This window comes from Halichoerus grypus, chromosome 14 (assembly GCF_964656455.1).
Source record: "Halichoerus grypus chromosome 14, mHalGry1.hap1.1, whole genome shotgun sequence".
Taxonomy (NCBI): domain Eukaryota; kingdom Metazoa; phylum Chordata; class Mammalia; order Carnivora; family Phocidae; genus Halichoerus; species Halichoerus grypus.
In genome coordinates, this window is record NC_135725.1 from 89,348,511 (window position 1) to 89,368,292 (window position 19,782).

Genomic DNA, 19,782 nt, shown 5'->3' on the forward strand with positions numbered 1-19,782 from the left:
AAAACCAGAGACTATCTGAAAGTAAATATATTAAATTCCTGTTATAATAAGTGGTGCTTCTGAGTTACCAGATTTTTATGACGATTTTCTTATTGGTGGCTAGAGATACCAGCTCACGTGGCACTGAGTAAGAGTGCTGGATCCGGACCCACCTCCGGAAAGAACATGTCTGCTAAGATTCATTCTTCTGAAGGATACAGTACTATGATGCAACCAGCAACCATTTTTTTAATGGGTCCCCCCATTAGTAAAAATACATGAAAGAAAGTATAACAAATCTCATATATCCATTACCTGGATTCTGACGTGTGTTAAACTTACCCTATTTTGCTTCTCTGTATGTATGTATGCACTCATTCACCTGAACCATTTTGGAGTAAAATTACAAACAGTATAACCCTTCCCCCTAAATACTTCAGCATGACTATCCGAAGAAAGATATTCTCCTGTATGACTCATTACCATTATCGGACATAATAAAATAAGCAACAGTCCCCAGATATCATCTACAACCCAGTTCATATCAAATTTCCTGAACGGTCCCCCAAATGTCTTTATCACTGTTTTGTTCAAACCAGGACCCAAAGACCGCTGGGGAATACTTGTTTCACGGTAACATGGGAGACAGAATGACTGATGGAAAGTCAGAGGCGCAGGAACTTGACATGAAATTAGCAGCCTACCTACTTCTCCCTTTTAAAAAGACAAACTACCCATAACCGGACCACAAAAGATAACTGCTGTTAACATTTCCGTATGTTCTCCTCCAGGTTATATTTTCCGCGTAAACACACACCCATACGGTACAGTTGCAGTCAAACTGTCTTGCTGTGGGTTGAGTGCTGGCTCTGCTTTTAAAGGTGACAAGTGGAGGTGTAAGAGCCAAGACCTGGAGTCCGGAAGGCCAAGGGCTGGCCTGCGGGGTTAATGACAGTGAAAAAGGCAGCCGGGGGCGGCTGGAAGGCCAAATGGCCCTGGGACACGGTTACATGGGCCCCCAGTTTCAAGCGCACCACGGCAGTGCCCGTGGTCCCCCTGGCTTCCTCCTCCCCGGAGCTGACGCTAACACAAGCCCTAAGAGACACACAGTGGGTGTCGGTGGATGCTGGCCAGCACCAGGGGCGTCTAGGATGGGCAAACATGAGATTTCTTACAGAAAACACTCTGAATTCTTTGGAAGAAAGATGCTATATATTTAAAAGCTATTAATAACATTCTCTCACCAAACTGTTACAAAAGATTCAAACTCCTGGATATCAAAATTTAAAAAAAAAATTTTTTTTTTTATTTGACAGAGAGAGACACAGCGAGAGAGGGAACACAAGCAGGGGGAGAGGGAGAGGGAGAAGCAGGCTTCCCGCGGAGCAGGGAGCCCGATGTGGGGCTCCATCCCAGGACCCTGGGATCATGACCTGAGCCGAAGGCAGACGCCCAACGACTGAACCACCCAGGCGTCCCTGGATATCAAAATTTTTATTTGGGATATTTTTTAAAGCTGAAAATGTTCAATCAACGGACACATGCTGCACTGAACACAAACCTCAAGCCGAACTTCATTCTCAGCCAAGCTGTGATATCACATTGAGATCCGAATCATTTTATTCCTTGGGAGAGCTGTCTGTCCATTTTCTTTAAACTATGCTGACCTGCAGAGCTTTCTGGCATGGAAGGTGTTTCCCAAGCAGTTCTAGCTTTGGTTCGGAGCCAAAATATCCCAGTGCAAAGCTGCCTCCTTCCTTCAGGAGCCGAAGCCCAGGGCCTGCTTACCTTGCTTCCAAGGGCACAGACGGCTTCGTTTCCGGGGCTTCTGTTTCTCAGCAGCATTGCCCATTCTAAAGTAAGGGGCTCACAGGGCCCTTCCAAGCCTAGGTGTCTTCACTGAACAGTGAGTAAGGACCGAGGCACCGGCTGAAAGGGCCTTCATCTCTCCCACATCCCAATCACCCAGCAGCAGCAAGTCCTGGCAAACCCTTCCAAGAAAAGCCTGAATTCTGCTCAGAGCCGTCCTTGCCTCCTGCCTTTCAAACTCCCTTCAGTCCCAGGGAGGAAGCTAGAAGAAAAGGCTTGTTATCGACCTACGGGTGGGTCTCCGTCCCCATCCGTCCGTCCGTCTATATTAGGAAGCTCTTCCTTGGCCTTCCTTTGACACTCTATTACTCATCGGCACAGCAGCAGCCTCAGAGTGAACTGCATTTCCAAACACTTTCAATGCTGCCTTTCCTTGGGGGAGGAGTGGGGAATCAGGTGGTCAGAGAGCTGAAAGCTAGAAATGGACCAATTTGGGGTGTGCCGTGAGAAACATTTTCCAAGCCAAGATTTAGTCAGGAATTCTTAAGAACAGGCTATTCTATTTATCTTTACTACCCCCAGAAAGTTTACATCTGAATCATTTGGGGAGGCCATGATTACTTGAGAAGCAGCTGAACCACAAGGTCCTCATTTCAGCGCTGTTCTCTCAAGGAAATTTCTAGTTCATTTGTAAGGTTCATCAGTAAATCAACTGTTTCTAAATTGAGATGCATTTTCTCAAGAAAGCACTGTTAGGTTAGGTTAGGTTATGTGGCAAGGGACCCATCTCCAGTCCACACGTTAGGGAGGCAACATGGGACTCTTAACAGATGAGATGAATCAACAATGAAACGCTACCAGAAGTAGAACGCTCCCCGCACGGCCAGGATGATGTGGTCCATGTTTTGCATTAATGCTTCAAGGATGCCGTGGACGTAGGTACTGCTTCGAATCACATCCTACTTGGCCACATGCTATCAGTTACTCCTTGAGGTATCACTACCACAAGCCCAAATCACTCACAGAAGGGCAAGGCCCACCAAACTCCTCCCCTGTTCCACAGATGGGACCAGGAGTGGATCAGGGCTACAGAGCTGGTGAGACGGCTGGATCCAGCTCCATTTCTATCCTTGGCTAGGAAAGCCGCCACCCATTTCCTCATGACTGGAGAAGGTAGGAGAGCGGGGGGAAGGTGCTGGTCCTGGAGGGAAGCTGGCCTGATCCGAATCTCTGTGGGCATTTCCCAGCTGGGCACCTTTGGGACAAGAACTTAACCTCTCTGGACCTGATTTTTTTCACTTATGCAACATGTGTAAAATCATGCTGCCTACTTCACAGGGCAGTTTAAAGGTTAAATATGATATTGAAGAAGTGCCTGGCACACAGCAGACCCTCTTAAAGAACAGCTACTCTTGCTGTTTTTATTATTTCATTATCTGTAAACATCCAGCTCTAGATATGTTAAAGAAAAATTATTTACTCTCACAAGGGATTTTTCCTCCCCATATCAGAGTAAGATCTGCTGCAATATTCTGGTAAACAACTCATTCCTTTAGTGCAAATAAAGTTTCATTTACAACATTTGTACCATCAGAATCACATTTCGATTGTGGAAAGTGACCTAAACCAGGGAGGTAATATGTGACGACCGAAGTTTTGAATGAGACATTTTACAGAGAACCCTCCCCTCCATACAAGACACTACTGGATTCAGAAGGAACGTGAGTCAGGGAGTCCTGCAGGGCACCGATCACTTCTTGAGGGAAATTAAGAGAGAAATCATGGGAAAAGCAAGTGATTGCTGTACTGTGCACATTCACCTCCCCCAGAGGCAAGGAGACAGAGACAGGTGCCCAAGAGCTGACACGAGGCTTGGTACATGGACTTTGTCTGCTAGGAGGAAAGTCTGATGTTGGTCACTTCCCCTCTGGAGAAAAATACAACAATATGAGGAAGCGCCAAGCACTGTGGGAAGGCTCCAAGTGGGAGTTCCAGCTCAGTCCAGGACATAAACAAAGGGGAATGACCAGCCTGGAGGTCAGGCCCAGCAGAACACTAAGGCAGAAAGTCTGGGAGCCAGTCTTCTGAGCCCTCTAGGCCCCGCTTTGAAGTGACTTCCCTGCTCAGCCCCAGAGGAACTCATCCAAGGCAAAGGCACATCTTGTGCTGTGTGTCACAAGAAGCACCGATTGGTATTTTCTTACAACACACTCATATATTCAGAGATCAGTCACAGAATGTCACGGCCGGAGGGACCTCACAGAGTCACCCAGTAAATATCAACACTGAGCGTAGGGAGAGCCAGATGACATGTGCTAGGGCTCACTTAGTTACCACTGTGATCAGTGCTGAGAAGTTCAGGGTAAGGGAAACATGTCTAGCCGGGCAACCTAATCTAATCTAGGAGGTCAGGGAAGGGTGAGACTCAGAGGATGAGCAAAAGTTGACCAAGCAAAGGGGTGAAGAGCGTTTTGTGCAGGGCAGCACGTGCAAAGGCCCTGCTGTAGGTGGAGGTACACGAATGTGGGGAGGTAGAGCCGGGGGCAGGGCCTTATAGGTCATCTCATGAGCTTCAGGGGTTCCTAAAGTGTTGGCCAAACCACGAGTGTTCAATTTGGGGGAAGAAAAGTCCATGGATTTCATCAAAGTCTCAAAGAGTCCCAAAGGTTAAGGGGCGCTTGGGTGGTGGAGTCGGTTAGGTGTAAGACTTGGTTTTGGCTCAGGTCGTGATCTCAGGGTCTTGAGATGGAGCCCTGCTTCGGGCTCTATGCTCAGCAAGAGTCTGCTTGGGATTCTCTCTTCCTCTCCCTCTGCCCTGCCCCCCCCGCCCCACCCCCTCTCGTGATCTCTGTCTCTCAAAAACAAAAACAAAAAGAGTTCCAAAGGTTAAGAAGCACAAAGTCAGTCCAACCCTCACATTCCAAAATGAGGAAACTGAGATCCACAGAGGGAGACATTTCCCCAAGGTTTCACAGACAGGCAGAGAGCCCAAATCACAGACTCCCAGTCTGGTGTTTTTCCACATCTAGCCACTGCCTTATTTCTGGCAGGGGTGTGTCAACAACAACAAAGTACTAAACCTCACTGAATATTGATACTGTACCAAAACAAGGCTACTTTGTTCCTGTTCGGGCAGGCCTAGAAGAGACACTCCACAGACATGAATTGTAAAGTCAGCTGCACCATCTTTCTTCGGGTCTAACCTAACCTGCCAAATACAGGGGATCAGAGCCTCTGGTTCCAAGGCATCCTCATGAGACGGCCATGTGGGTGCTGAGGACCTTAGTGAGGCCTGCTGGGTCACTACAGAGAGGGCCATCACAGCAGGCCCCTCAGTGCTAAACCAGCACCCGGCCTTCTCAAGAAGCTGTTCATTTGTTGTTCTTCAAAGTCAGGATTGGTCCGGGAATAAAATCTAGCCCACAGGACATGAAAGGAAGAAAGCCTACACCCCTAATTATATAATTCCACTGGGAAATGAGACAAACTATTTTTTTAAGTGAACAATAGTCATTTTCCTCTCTGCCACTTATTTCATGATATTTAGAATACTCAGGAAAAGTCTAAATATGTGTGGAGAACACTTCCGAAACTTTTGACGCTTCCCAGAATACCTACAGGAGGAATTCTCAAGTGCCTGGCCTGGCATTCGACGCCTTGTGGAGTCTGGCCCCCAAATGACCTTTCCCATCTTAGTGTCCCACATTCCCCACTCTGGGGCCTTTACTTTGGCCAAGGACTCAATATCATGCCCAAACCCACTCCTGCTTGCCGGCCCTGTGCCTCGCCTCCTTCCTTTCCAGCTAAGCCACGGAAACCAAATAGTCAACGTCCAGCGGACTCTCAGCGGGCAACCATAACGGGGTCCCACAGTCAATGTCCAGCGGACTCTCAGCGGGCAACCATAACGGGGTCCCACAGTCAACGTCCAGCGGACTCTCAGCGGGCAACCATAATGGGGTCCCACAGCCTCTGCTTTGCTCGCACCACAACAGCGGCAGTCGAGGCAAAGCCCTCACTGCGCAAAGGCTCCCGCCCCCTCCACCGGCCCTCCAGGATCTGTTGCCTCCTGCCCTCGACAGCTCCTGACTTCCAGAGACAGAGTCACCCAACCTGACTAAGCAACTGACTCGCTACAGCCTCTACCCTGAGCTGGATGGGCACGGGGGAGTCAGCCCTCGTTACGCTCTCTGAGCTCTTCGAGAAGCACACCCCTGTCCAGTAAGAGGCTGAGCCCACATCCAACATGTGCCTTTAACCACTCATTCAACAAAAATCAGCTCAAAAATGAGCTTCAGCTATAGGCCAGGCACCCTCTGGGCTCTGGAGAAACAGCACCTGACAGGAGCTTCCCTCCTAATGAGGGAAAAGATCACCAAAAAAGCAGCAAACAAATGCAACGTTAAAAGAAAGGAGAAGAAAAGGCTGGGCTGAGGGGCCAGTGAGGGGACAGTGCCAGGAGAGCTACCTCAGCCCCCGGGGTCGGAGAGGCCCCTCTGAGTGACAGGCAAACAAGAGCCGGAAGGAGTCAGGGCACAAACACACACAGAACAGCAGCCCTGGGTTCGTGGGCACTTAGGGTCTCAGTGCTTCCCGTCAGGAAGGCACATCCACCCAAACGCTGGCTCCACTTCTCTAATGAGAAATCGGATTTTAAGAGGAGGAGGGCTGAGAACTCTCCAAGGCACATAGCCAGCGAACGACAGACGCCGCCTTTGGACACGGCTGCCGACCACAGGCTCTCGGGAGGCACACCGCACTAGCCGGGGAAATGAACAGTGAGTGCAAAGGCCCCGAGGCAGGAGTAAACTTGGTATATTCCAGGAACACTTGAAGGAAAAGCTCAAAAGCCTGCTAGGGGGCCAGACGATAGGGTGCCAGCGGCCCTGGTAAGGACCGCGGCCTGACCCCCCAACGTGAGAGGAAGCTATTTGACAACTGTGAATAGGCCTGATTCGATCTGCCGAACGCTCTGGCAGTTGAATAAAGACTGGACGATGGTGAGGCAGGAGTGGAAACTAAGAAGCCAGTTAGGAGGGGCGTCTGTGGTCCAGGAGAGACGGCAGTGGCCTGGAATAAGCGGCAGGGAGAAGGCAGGTACATCAAAAGCAACCGAGGGGACTTAGGGACATGGGCTGGGAGAGGAGTCAGGGACAACTCCACGATTTCTGAGCCTGAACAAATAGGTCAAAAATGGCATTATTTACTGTCATGGGCACCCCAGGGGTGCCAGTTAGACAGGGGGTGAAGGGGAGAACCATGAGCTCTGAGCTTTCGAGACATCCGAGGGGACAGTAGGTGGGCAGTCTGTATTCAGGGGAGAGTTTGGGGCTGGAAATAGACATTTTGGAAATGACCAGTATTTAGATGGCACTTAAAGACATGGGCCTAAGACTGCTGAGGAAGAAATCCGAGGACTCCGCCCTAGAACGTTCCAAATTGAATTTGGAAGAGAGGCTCCAGAAAAGGAGGGCTGAGATGGCTGTGTCTTCATGTCACTAGGGCACACGCATACAGTGAGGCAGCTCACGAGAAGCTTGGGAACATTTACCACCGTGTGTTTAAAGTCCTACAGTGAACACTGGGTGACTTCAAACTTCATTTAAATTTTTGTGTTTGGTCTTCAAGTTCCAGATGCGTAGTTTTAAAATGTCTTGCTAATGATGACTAATATATCAACCTAATTAATTAGCTAATATTCCGAGGCACAATATCCATTTGGTGTGAGACTCATCAAAGAGTTTCTTCATCCCTGCCAATCTTCTGGCCATCTTGTCAGAGCTAATTAGACCGCCGCTGTTTACCTCCTAATACTGCGGACAAAAGCATGGACTGCCAAGGAGAAGTGGTGTCAACACGGTCCTTCTCTTGCCGTTCACTCGTGCTTGTATTACTAGAATCATCTTCACTCTCTGACGCATTTTGTAAGGGTTTCGGTACCGAGCAGCGGCTTCAGCCCAGCTCTCCCACAGACCAGCTGGGCAAGTCCCATACACACCTTCCTGGGCCTCACTTTCCCGTCTGTATAATGAGGCCACGACCACCTCCCAGCAGTGCTGTGGAGACGGTTAAACGGGGGTGCGGCGCAGTTCCCGGCATCAGTGCCCGAAAGTTCTCTCTCAGCTCCCCGCTCCCCTACTATTCTGAGGACGACATTTTAGGCCAAATTCCTGAGACCCCCTTCTGTCCTCTCCACACGTGACTGTAAGCAGTGACTCCAGAGGGTGTCCCCGCTCATCCACCCTACAGGCAGCAGCAGCATCACCGGGGCGCGTGTTAGAAATGCCAATTCTCAGCCCAACGCCAGACCTAGTGAATCAGAAACCGGGGGTTGGAGCCCAGCACCTCCAGGTGCTAAAGTCTCAGACCCACTATGAAAGGTGGGCAGCATTCTGGGAGACCCCTACGTCCTCAGGACAGGGACCACCTGGCCCCAGAGGACCCTGTCATCAATACCTGCTAACGTAACAGGCTGCAAGTTACCGATTTAGTATGAACGCAAAGCTTCCCGTCTTTCCAGCTATCTTCCTTAGACGTCAAATATATCACTTGAATAAAAATCAGGCTTCTTACAAAAATTCAATCCCCATACTCCTTTCTATAGCAACACAGAAAACAAAATCCCCCAACTTAACCTAGTTTTGCCATATAATTATTTTTCCAACTTTCCCTGTAAGGCTTGACACAAATACTAATATCCTTTCTAGCCACTCCAAAGAATATGAATTTAGATCTGCTTAACCTAATTTTCATAAGAAAAACACATTCTGATTGTTGTATTTTTTTTAACCAAAATGTCTTTTAATGTCTTTATATTGTTTTTTATTGTTTTTTAAACCAAACTGTCCCAGATTTTGATGCTTCCATGAGTTGAGTGACTGGAACATACGAAGTGGCAGATGCCCACAAGGAGAATGGGACCCAAGCCAAATTCAGCTGACCCTCCTGTGGCTTCTCTGGGCTTGATCCTGTGTTGGAACAGACCCTAGTTTTGAAATAGTTCTCTCACTGCAAACCAAGACCCTCTCCAACACAAATGTGGAACTCAGCAGTTGTAAATGATGCCTCCCTCCGTGTTTTCCCATCCAAACCAGGACACTTCTGAGAGTGATAGGGAGGATGCTATTAATAACTACGCCAGGACAGCAGGTGTAAGCCGGAATGCGTGATCATCACCCCATCTGTCACAGTCGACATGAGCACAGTGATCCTCAAAGCAATTTTCCTCTGGTGTCCAGACACCTAACTGTGAGACGAGAATAGAGCTACATTTATAAGCTCCGGAGTCTGACTCTTCGATCAAAGGCTAGGTGTTGACTGGAGGGGAGAGGCTGAACCAGTGGCAGTGAGCTCCATGAGAGCAGGAGCCTTGGCTTATGTGTCACCATGTCCCCAGCATCTACTGCCATGAACTGCAGACAGCAGGTGCTCAAGAGACCAGCTGAAAGAATGAATCAATGCTTCACATTGTATTTCCCTGAATCTAAGATGTGTATTTCTTCACAATTTAACTTTTGAAATCAGGGTGTGCTCTTTTATCATCTTTCTTGCTGATGTATTTTTTTCTTTGTTTCCCGAGGACTGTTATTAAATCAATAATCTGTCTCACATGCGTCAGTGCCACGGCAGCAAAACAACAAGTGACGGCCCATCAACCCAGACTCAGAGAGACATGTTAATGATACTCACGGGACCACAGACCCTGTCATGGCAACTCAAGGTGGCAGCTCCCGAACGGAAGTACCACTTCATCTAACAGAGTCTGCCTGGCCTGAAATTCTCGGAGAAAGCCCTGACCTTGCTTCTCCATAGAGCATCGCCCCCTCCCCAGGTCAGTGATACCTTCTCACGAATGGGGCCGATAGCCTGGAATCCCGCCACACGGTGCTGGAGTAAATGCCGCCTGGGTTGTCAACTCAGGGTAAGTGCCGACAGTGCTATCTAGGAGTCTCAGATGGAAGCCACGGGGGGGCGTGAGTCTTTATTAAGAGCTGACGTGCCCTAAGCACGCACCACGTGCCAGTCTACAACACCCCCAGGCTCCGGGGCTCAACCAGATGTTCAGGCTCCCTGGACTTCCACGGGCCGCTCCGGGCACCAGTCTACTCAGACAGATACAGGGTGGGAACGAGAGGTTGCCGGGGGCAGCGCTGGACGGCACCCTCTGGGAGGGTCCTTGAAGGAGCCTAACGCAGCTGAGAGACTCAGGTCCAAAGCGACAAGATCCACATTCGGTGGGTACAGGATCCACCCTGGTTTAAAAGCTGCCTGCCCCACAGGAACCAACATCTCATAATCACACAGGTCTCCTCAAGGGACATGCCCAATTACAGGAGTCGCGGTACTCGGGGAAGCCCAAAGTATGGTGTCCCACCAGCGTTTACAGACCATTTCTAGTTCCTCCCAGCTCAGATGCGATTAATTAAACCAGAAGTCATTTTTACCAGAGCACTGTTGCCCAGGAATACAGCTGTCATACGCCATAGTGGTTTTGACGTCTTAATGTAATTTATAAAGACATTCAGGATTAAATGATTATGTAAATAAATACTGAGAAATATGTTAACCATAGTAATTTTTTATAAATTGTGGCAAAATTACATGTAACATAAAATTTACCATCTTAACCATTTTTTTTAAAGATTTTATTTATTTATTTGACAGAGAGAGCACAGCAGGGGGAGCGGCAGGCAGAGGGAGAAGCAGGCTCTCTGAGCAGGGAGCCCAATGCAGGACTCGATCCCAGGACCCTGGGATCATGACCTGAGCCGGAGGCTTAACAACTGAGCCACCCAGGCGCCCCCATCTTAACCATTTTTAAGTGCACAGTTCAACGATGGTAAGTATAATCACACTGCTGCATACTATCACCACCATCCAGCCACATGATTCTTCTTATCTTACAAAACTGAACTTAAACATTAATTGTTAACCAATAATTCCCCATTCTCCCTTCCCCCAGCCCCTGCAACCACCATTCTACTTACTTCCTGTTTCTATGATTTTGATTACTCTTATCTTGTACTAGTGGAATCCTACAGTATTTGTCCTTTTGTGACTGGCATATTTCATCTGGCCACAATGTCCTCAAGGTTCATCCAGATGAGGCATGTGTCAGAATTTCCTTCCTTTTTAAGGCTGGATAATGTTGCGTTGTATGTATACACCACACTTTACCTATTCATCCATCAGTGCACACTTGCGTTGCTTCCAACTTTCAGCTACTGTGAACAATGCTGCTATGAACCTGGGTGTACAAATATCTTTTTGAGATACTGCTTTTATTTCTTTTGGCTACATACTCAGAAGAATTGCTGGATCATATGGTAATTCTATTTTTAATTTCTCGAGGAACTGCAATACTGTTTTCCATAGCAACTGTACCATTTTACATTCCCACCAATAGTCCACAATGGTTCCGATTTCTTTCTTTCTTTCTTTTTTCAATGTGCAAAGACTATTAAAGAGTGGAAGTGTGTGATCTCAGGGCAGGAATGAGGCACAGGGAAGCATAAGGAGGCATGATAAAAGATCTGTTCTTGGGGTGCCTCAGTCAGTTAAGCATCTGACTCTTGATCTCAACTCAGGTCTTAATCTCGGGGTCGTGAGTTCAAGCCCCCTCCAACCTCGGTGGCCTCCACTTAAAAAAAAAAAAAAAAAAAAAAAAAACATCTGTTCCTTAATCCCACAGACCTTCTGAGAAGTTGCAGGTACTCTGTCTTCAGACTGTTGATCTGAGGATGGAAGAGAAGGCAGTTGTCCACCGGTGCTCACCTCCACTGGTCCAAGTTTGCCTCAAAGAGTTTTAAGTCGCTGGTACTTCTGGGTTGTGCTTGCCAAGCAGATTTCTACAGTCTCCCACACTGCAGCATTAAAGAGAAGCCCGGGAGAGGGGCCACACGACCCTGTGCGCAACTGGTTGGAGCCTATGCAGAACTGACTGTGGGAGCAATGGCTGGATTAGGGGACAGGTGAGCCTGAGAGGATCTGGAGTTACAGAGAGATGTATGATAAAAACTCTACTCTAGGTAATGAGGAACCGCTCAGATGGATGGAACAAGCTAGATGGCTTCTCTCCTCAATGACTGTCCCCTCAGCTGGGATGGGTTCACCAGGTTCTTGATGGTAACTGGGTCCCTTCTTTTCCTCCGTGTCGTCTCAGGGCCTTCCCGTCCCCGTGTGGCCCTGCATGTCATCTCTGTGGCCACTATGCCACACGAAGGGCAAAAGCTAGAGTGCCAGCGTGCCCTGGACCCGAGGCAGGAGGCTCAGCGAGCTAGAGCCAGGGTCAGAGGTCCGCCTCCGGAGCTGTGCGTGTGGAAGGATGGCAGCCCGCACTAACGGCTCCAGTTTCTACACATCCTCACCAACACTTGTTATTTCCTGTATTTTTTTTTCTTTTGAAAGCAGCCATGTTAAATGGGTATAAGGTGGTATCTGTGGTTTTGATCTACATTTCCCTAATGATTGATGATGCTGAGCACCTTTTCATGTGCTTATTGGTCATCTGTGTATCTTCTTTGGAGCTGTCTACTCAAGTTTTTTAATTGGGTTGCTTGATTTTTGTGGGTCAAATGCCATCTTTATTTCCAGAAAACAGAGCTAGTTAACCAAGGTCAAATTCTAAGTAGATAAACACTGACTATATGCATACAACGGAATACTACTCAGCTATAAAAAGGAATAAACTGATGAAAACAACTTTATGAATCTCAAAGACACTACACTGAGTAAAAAAAGTCGATCTCCAAAGTTACATACTATGTGATATTTTTGGAAAAGGCAAAACTACAGGGCTGGATGAGGTGCCTGGGTGGCTCAGTCGGTTGGGCAGCTGCCTTCAGCTCAGGTCATTGTCCTGGGGTCCTGGGCTCAAGCCCCACATCGGGCCCCCTGCTTGGCGGAGTGGGGGAAGGGTCTGACCAGAGAGGGAGAGCAAGATGGAACTGGTCTCAACCCTGACTGTGGTGGTGGTTACACAGATGTAGAGATGAGGTAAAACTCAAGAGAACAGTACACCCTTTAAAAGAAGGTCGTTTCACTGCATGTAAATTAAAAAAAGTTTTCATGCAGAAGGCAAAAGGGTTTCTCCTTTTATGCACATAGACATTATGCTGAAGCATCATCTCATGGAACCCTCACAAAACTCCAGGAATATGTAATTATTAACTGTTATTTGAACCCAGGTCTGACTGCACTATGCACTAGGAGAAACTAAGTCCTGATTATTTTGGATACCTGAGATTCCATTCTAAGCTTTCCAAGACGTGGAGTATTTGCTAATTATTATTTCTCCTACAGTAGCACGAATTTAGAGTGGGTAGAACTATGTCCGCACATAAATGAATCTGTCTCCCTGGGGACCGGGTCTACAGAGCTCCCACCAGATCCTTAGTAGGACTTAATGATCTTAAAAAACTCGGGAATCACCGCTCCAGTTCCAAGGTCCAGGGAGGGACGGTGGCTTGCCCCGCAGGGCACAGGAGGCCTGTGGCAGTGCCAGACGCTCAGGCCAGTTCTCTCCCCATCGCCCAGAGATGCCACAGTTCCAAGCATTCCTAGTGACGTGCTCCCCACCGTGATTTCAGTCCACACAATTTCCTCACTGGTAGGTGCATTTCCCCTGCCAAGCTGGAACCGGGGAACTCTGGGCTTCCCTGCGACACAGGGCTGAAATGTGGGCCAGGTCCCTAGCCCAATTCTTATCTTGGTCAAATATAAAGACCGCATTCTACAACCTTGCACATTTAAGGTAATTAATACAGACAGCTCCCGATGAACAGAAAAAACAAGGACGGCTCACGCAGGAAAGCATGCTTCTGATCTGTGCCTTTGGCTTTCTGATGAGCTCAGAGAATTAATATTTGTAAGGCACTCCTGACAAGCTGAGGCAGGAGCACAAATTAGTGTGGTTATGCTAATTAAGTGAGAGGTTCTGTAGCTCCAGGACCCAGCGATTAAAGAAAGTGAAACGGGCTCACTGGTCTCTGGGCTCTCTGCAAACAGCCCTGTGCTCGGAGCGAGCTATGCTGAGAAACCCGCACGGAGACTACGCACATTTCCTCTCACCTGTCACAGATGCCCAGGGGGGCACAGGGGAGGGAGGACTCAGAAAAATACACTAGGATTTCTCAATTTATCCTCATTGTGAAAATTTATCAAGGAGGAAAAATAAGGGTATGACCTGCTTGCGGCATTTGGCGCAATTTGTAAGTGACTTGTACAAGAGGACCTCGAATGGCATGTGGCATTTTAACTGTCACAAGACAAACGCACCATACCGTGACCGTTTCACCTTCAGAGCTGAACAGAGATGGTTTAATGAATCCTGAGCGTCATCCCTGCTAGGAGAAACTGAGGCAGCGTCTCTTGGGATGAAGCAAAGCTACACCTGCAGGTAATCAGCCCTGCTCTGACTCTGAGATAAGCTGCCACCCATGAGGATGGGCCTGTTCCTTCTACATAGACTTAAGAATATAATCAGGACAGGGGCGCCTTGGTGGCTCAGTCGGTTAAGCCGCTGCCTTCGGCCCAGGTCGTGATTCCAGGGTCCTGGGATCGAGTCCCACATCAGGCTCCCTGCTGAGCGGGGAGCCTGCTTCTCCTCTCCCTCTACCTGCCGCTCCCCCTGCTTGTACTCTCTCTCTTTAATAAAAATAAAAAATCTTAAAAAAAAAAAAAAGAATATAATCAGGACTTTCCTCAATCTACCCACATGTGCTGTGGCCACATGTAGCTGAAATGAAACCCCATCTATTCCTCCTTAAATGATCTTTTTGGAGGTTTATTACTTAGTTATAAAAATCTATTCCCTGGAATTCGGCTTTCTCAAATGTAAAAAAAAGAGAGACCCTGGGAGGAAATACCTCAACAGCCAGAGACATCCCCTTCTTCTGTGAACATGGAGGTCTGAATTTCACTTCCATATGACCTTTTTTAAAGAAACTGTCATTTTAGAGCAGAAGGGGATATTAGGGAAGAACAAAAGCTAATGTTTATGAGCACTTATGTGTCAAGACTCTGTTAATATGCTTTATGTGCATCATCTCATTTAATCCTCCCTCAAGACCAAAAGGTAGGCATGGTGATGATTTTCTTCATTTTACAGATAACAGAACGGAGACTTACACAGGCAAAGCGACTCATCCAAGATCCCACAACCACCCTATGGGAGAGCTGGATCCAAATCTGCAGGTGTAGGACTGGGAGGCCCATGCCTCCATCACTGTTCCATACTGAGTCCAGCCTCTCTTTTCGAAGATGCGGAGCCTGAGGGCTCAGAGATGCACCGATCCGGTGCTTGCATGCAGAGCCAGGGCCCAGGAGGCAGGTCTCCTGACCTCCAGCCCAGGCTCACACTGCTTCCGACATGGATGAGTGTCAAGAAAGTATGAAAGCCTAAATCAAAAGTCTCCTGCACATAACACAGGTGGTGGCCAAACTGTCAACTCCCTAAGGGCACAGATGCCTCTCATCTTCTCAGTACCCTTCACTGCCCCAGCAGACAACTTGGCACTCAGTGAGCACTGAGCCATTGATACATACATGGGTGGACGGCGGGTGGGTGGGGAGGTGGGTGGATGGAACTATTTTAAGTAAGGGCTTCTCCGCACTGTGCACATCCAAAGCAGATTCCCGTACAGTATTTTTAGCAAATTCACTTTTTAAGTCACCTCTGAGAAACCAGAAGCTGCTTCAAAACCCTGCAGACAGATGCGGACACACCTTCACGGTCCTCAGAGAGGCTGGAAAGCCCCAGGGGACCCCAAACAAAAGACACTGAGGGTGGCTCCATGCCAGCCTCCTGGTGGCTCTGTAGAGGACCAGCACTAGACCCTGGGTCCGTGGAACACATGCAGAGGAAGAGGGGAAGAGAAGCAATGAGAGAAACCCACGGTCCCCAACTGGCTCTGCCTCTCACTCAGCAGGTGACCTCAGCAAGTCACTTCTCGCCCTGCCGCCTCCCTTTCTTCAACTGTCAAATGGGCACAATACCTGCCATTTCACTCTTTATAAGAACAGAACTACTAAAATCATACACTCTCTTAAGGTAAAGCTCCTAGCACTGCGCCCGGCACACGGAAGTACCCAGCAACTGTGAGCTGTTGTCCTCTTCCACAGAGAAAAAACACCGTGATCCAAAAGCTTATCATAACCAAAGAACAAAACCCTAACAACAGCAAAAACAAACAAACAAACACCCCATGTCTACAAAAGTGTTTTGAAAGCTATAAAGGATTACGTAAGTTTTACTGTGATGACAGTCAAGTGTCCCGAAATATCACTGTCATTAAAAACCAACAAACAACCCAATACATCCAACTCCCCCTTTATACTGCAGACGGGGCTCACAAGGAACCAGCATTAGAAAGCCTTCTGAGATGGGTTTGTCCACCCCATCAGGTTACAACAGGGGTGCCAGAAGCTCGGAAAGATTACGCCATTTGCCCCAGGTCCCCCAGCATGAAGCCGGGCTTCCCGGCCCCTCATGAACTGGGGCAGGAGAGCCTGCACCACTGTCTCCTCCGACATCCCCTCCAGCCTTATCTAGCGGCCCTGCCAGCACAGCGGCTGCCTCAGTGGCACAGGGGTCCCTGGAAACGTGGAGGCTCATTTCGACCCAAGTCACAACAGTCGAGAAAATCATGTCCTCACAGCCAATGAAAATACAGATAAATGGGAAGTAGTCCTATGGGCTGAGGTCCCGACTTGGCCCCCACTCGGCATGTGACCACAGGCAAATCTCAGCTATTCTCGATCTCAGGATCCGACGCACAAAACAAAAGCTCTGTGTCTCCATGTTCTGCTCTGCAGAATGAGAAGCCCCTCTGTAAGTAGTAAATGAGACCGTGTGTGACACGCCGCACAGAGCCTGCTACGGGTAACGCGGTAAGTGGTCAATGAAAGTGAGCTGCTACTATTTGCATTTATTACTGAGAGGAGAAGCTGAGAGTCGCCAGTTCCATGACCCACGGACAATCAGCCATCTATTTATTCACAAGCAGTCGCATGAAGGAGAGGGGCACATGTGATTATCCATAACCAGCAGATAAACACAACCCTTGTTTCCAAACAGAAGTTCTGATTTTTTGTTTGCTTGTTTTGGGCCAACTACGTGGCAGTCTGGACCCATCCCATTCCAGCGGACTTCGGCTGTCTCTCCTTCGTTCCACGTCCGCACCCACCTTCTCCCCAAGGCAGCCGCTGTCACCCGCCCGCGCTCAGGGAGGCCACGGGTGGGCTGCCGTTCTCAACAGCACGGCGTGCGGCTGGGAGCCACACCTGTCAAGACCACACCGATGGCACACATTTTTGAAAGGCCAGAAGGCAGATGCCTGAACGCTGCACTTTAGTCTCCCAGCCTGGGAAGCACCACACGCACCCTGTGCTCGACAGCTCCATGTCTTCTATGCTCTAAAAGTGGGGCAGTTTCCTGATCACAAAACTTAATTTGCAGTGAAATGACGGTGGGGCCAACAAGCCAGTGAGAAGCAAAGAGAAAGGTCACCTGTAAGGAACTACTGAGAACAGAGGGTCTAAGCTGTTGAGAGATAGTCACCATATTTTAGGAAGACGCAGTCCGGACTGCAGGTCAGGACTCTGGTTCAGAGCACCATCATGGGTCTTCTGAAGCACAGCCTGGAAGAAAAAGGTGGCCATCAGGGGCGCCTGGGTGGCTCAGTTGGTTAAGTGTCTGCCTTCAGCTCAGGTCATGATCCCAGAGTCCTGGGATCGAGTCCCACATCCGGCTCCTTGCTGAGCAAGGAGCCTGCTTCTCCCTCTGCCTGCCTGTCTCTCTCTCTGATAAATAAATAAAATCTTAAAAAAAAAAAAAAGGTGGCCATCAGATGCAGACTTTCAGTCCAGTCGGTAAACCTCTCGACTACATCTTCACCCACAGAGGAGGAGAATATGACATGAGAGACTCTGCCTAAGCCCCTTGACAAAGAAGAAGAGGGGGGGCAGGAGAACCCCGCCAGCCCACCTCTCCTACCCCCTCGGGGAGCGTGTACCATAAACAGACCTGATGGTGCAGGCGGCGTGTCCTAAATAACACTCAGAGGCCAACTGAAAAAAATAACAAGCAGGCACAGGGACTCTAATCGTGGCCTCGCTGTGGGCAGCCGGCTGAGCAGGACCGGCATATACAGTGGTCGGTAAATGAAAGGCGGAGTCACAGACCCGCACCGTCCGCACGATCAGCAGCTGCCGGACTGTCACGGCGTCAGAGCTGAGTGTGGCTCAGTCTCTCCCCGCGTCCTAGAGCTTTCTCAGTACAGTGTTCTGGGACTCTCATCTCAGCCTCACCATGAGAACTCTCAGGAAACTACACTAAAACGGCCATCAACGTGTATGGTTAACACAAAGCCCCAACTATCTGCAGATCCCGGTCAAGATTATTGGTCCTACTAATTCACCAAGAAACAACCTAACTGGCAACTCAAAACCCAGAATAAGCTCCATTTAAAGGTAATTTTGGGGGCGCTGGGCTGGCTCAGTCAATGGAGTGTGTGACTCTTGATCTTGGGGTTGTGAGTTCGAGCCCCACAGTGGGTGTAGAGATGATTTAAAAATAAAATCTTAAAAAAAAAAAGATAATTCTGAGCCTTGGAATCAGAGACCTAAGTTCATTCTATGATAGTATCAACTCAACTCCTTCGTTCTTCCAGCAAGTAGTTCCTGAGCACCTTCTCCACACACTGGGCTCAGCGACGGCCAGTCCGTGGGGGCCAGACAGGCACACTCCCTCAAGAAGCTAACGATCTCGTCAAGACTCTATTTGTTGATTTTTAACTTTCAGGAAGGAAAGCGAAGCTCTGGTTTCTGAATGAGCTAAACAACACCATTCCACCCAGGTGTTTACTTGGGGCCTCCCGTGGAATTCGTTATCTGCTGGAGGAAGAGGAGGCACGAGGAGTCCAGAGGAAGCTGGTTCTGGCAGAGCGGGCCGAGCACGTGCAGGAAGTGGGTGTCCACACTGCCTGGTGGGGGGCCCAAGGAGGATCCTCGGGGGCCACAGCTGAGCACAGGCCTCACTGTCCTCAAAGGGGCTCCCCACTGCCCATTATCTCATGGCCCTCGCACGTACAGAAAAGGACCTGCTGCTTTCAAGCAAAACAGGGAAGCACTAATTTGAGAGTCTGCCCCCTCAGAGCACTGACCGAGAAAATGAGACCCAGAAAAGGGAAAGAGCTGCTCAAGGTCATGATAACGGGCCTCAGATTTTTAGTCAAAGGGCCTGAAACAAATAGCCAGAAACTAAAATGACAGATCCCTTAATAACTCACAAACTGTGGGGTTTGTTTTTTTAATCATAAAAGAGGCTTTGGGGCAAGGTGGGTGCCGAAGCAGAGGAACACCTGTCCCAGCAGCACGGCGCCCGGTCGCTCGGATGCTTCCCGGGCTCCACTGCTCTTTCCAGGGCGTCATCTTATTATGGCAACGGGGAACACAGCCAGCTGGCCTGAGGTAAGACGCAGCCCCGTGCTCAAGGCATTCTCCAACCCGGGCTAATTTGGGAAATGATTTTTCTGCAAGCTCACACATGACTCATCTTTCTAGGCCTCCCATCAGGTCTGTCGGCTACAAGGAATCCCATTCAAACCACCTCTGCCCAGAGCTGCTCAGGAGACCAGGACACCTTTGGGGTTGCTGTGGCTAATTTTGTGAAACATCACCTGCGTTCATGCTATTCATCTCCTTACAGGACTGCTAATGTTAGTGCTATCATTAGTCTCATGTGCAGCCTAAAGACTGCATTGGGCCTACCTTCATTTAACTGAGGCGCCCCCCACTTTGGTTAAGATCAGAAAAGAAACGTAGAAACATGAACAAGAATCAAGATGGAGGGGCGCCTGGGTGGCTCAGTCGTTAAGCGTCTGTCTTCAGCTCGGGTCATGGTCCCAGGGTCCTGGGATCGAGCCCCGCATCGGGCTCCCTGCTTCTCCCTCTCCCGCTCCCCCTGCTTGTGTTCCCTCTCTCGCTGTCTCTCTC

The 19,782-nt window shown here is 49.0% G+C and overlaps 1 protein-coding gene and 1 long non-coding RNA gene across 15 annotated transcripts in view; one reads left to right on the forward strand and one right to left on the reverse strand.

The window, feature by feature from the left end:
• The window catches only part of RAPGEF1 (Rap guanine nucleotide exchange factor 1), a 134,582-nt gene that overhangs the window by 110,395 nt on the left and 4,405 nt on the right, over positions 1–19,782 (reverse strand). For 4 of the 14 annotated variants that reach the window (XM_078061934.1, XM_078061930.1, XM_078061933.1 and 1 more), the window contains exon 1: positions 1,768–2,193. The exons of 5 other annotated variants lie outside the window; for them this stretch is intronic. In XM_078061934.1, the coding sequence (XP_077918060.1) occupies positions 1,768–1,831 (64 nt within the window). In that variant the 5' untranslated portion in view covers positions 1,832–2,193. Of the gene's footprint in view, positions 1–1,767; positions 2,195–19,782 lie in introns of those variants that run through there. 5 more of the 14 variants (XM_078061927.1, XM_078061925.1, XM_078061938.1 and 2 more) reach the window with 3 other exon arrangements.
• On the forward strand, positions 9,576–11,996 carry LOC144380087 (uncharacterized). Its single transcript, XR_013443872.1, has 3 exons — positions 9,576–9,709; positions 10,453–10,627; positions 11,480–11,996. It is a non-coding gene; the product is annotated as an uncharacterized LOC144380087 (long non-coding RNA).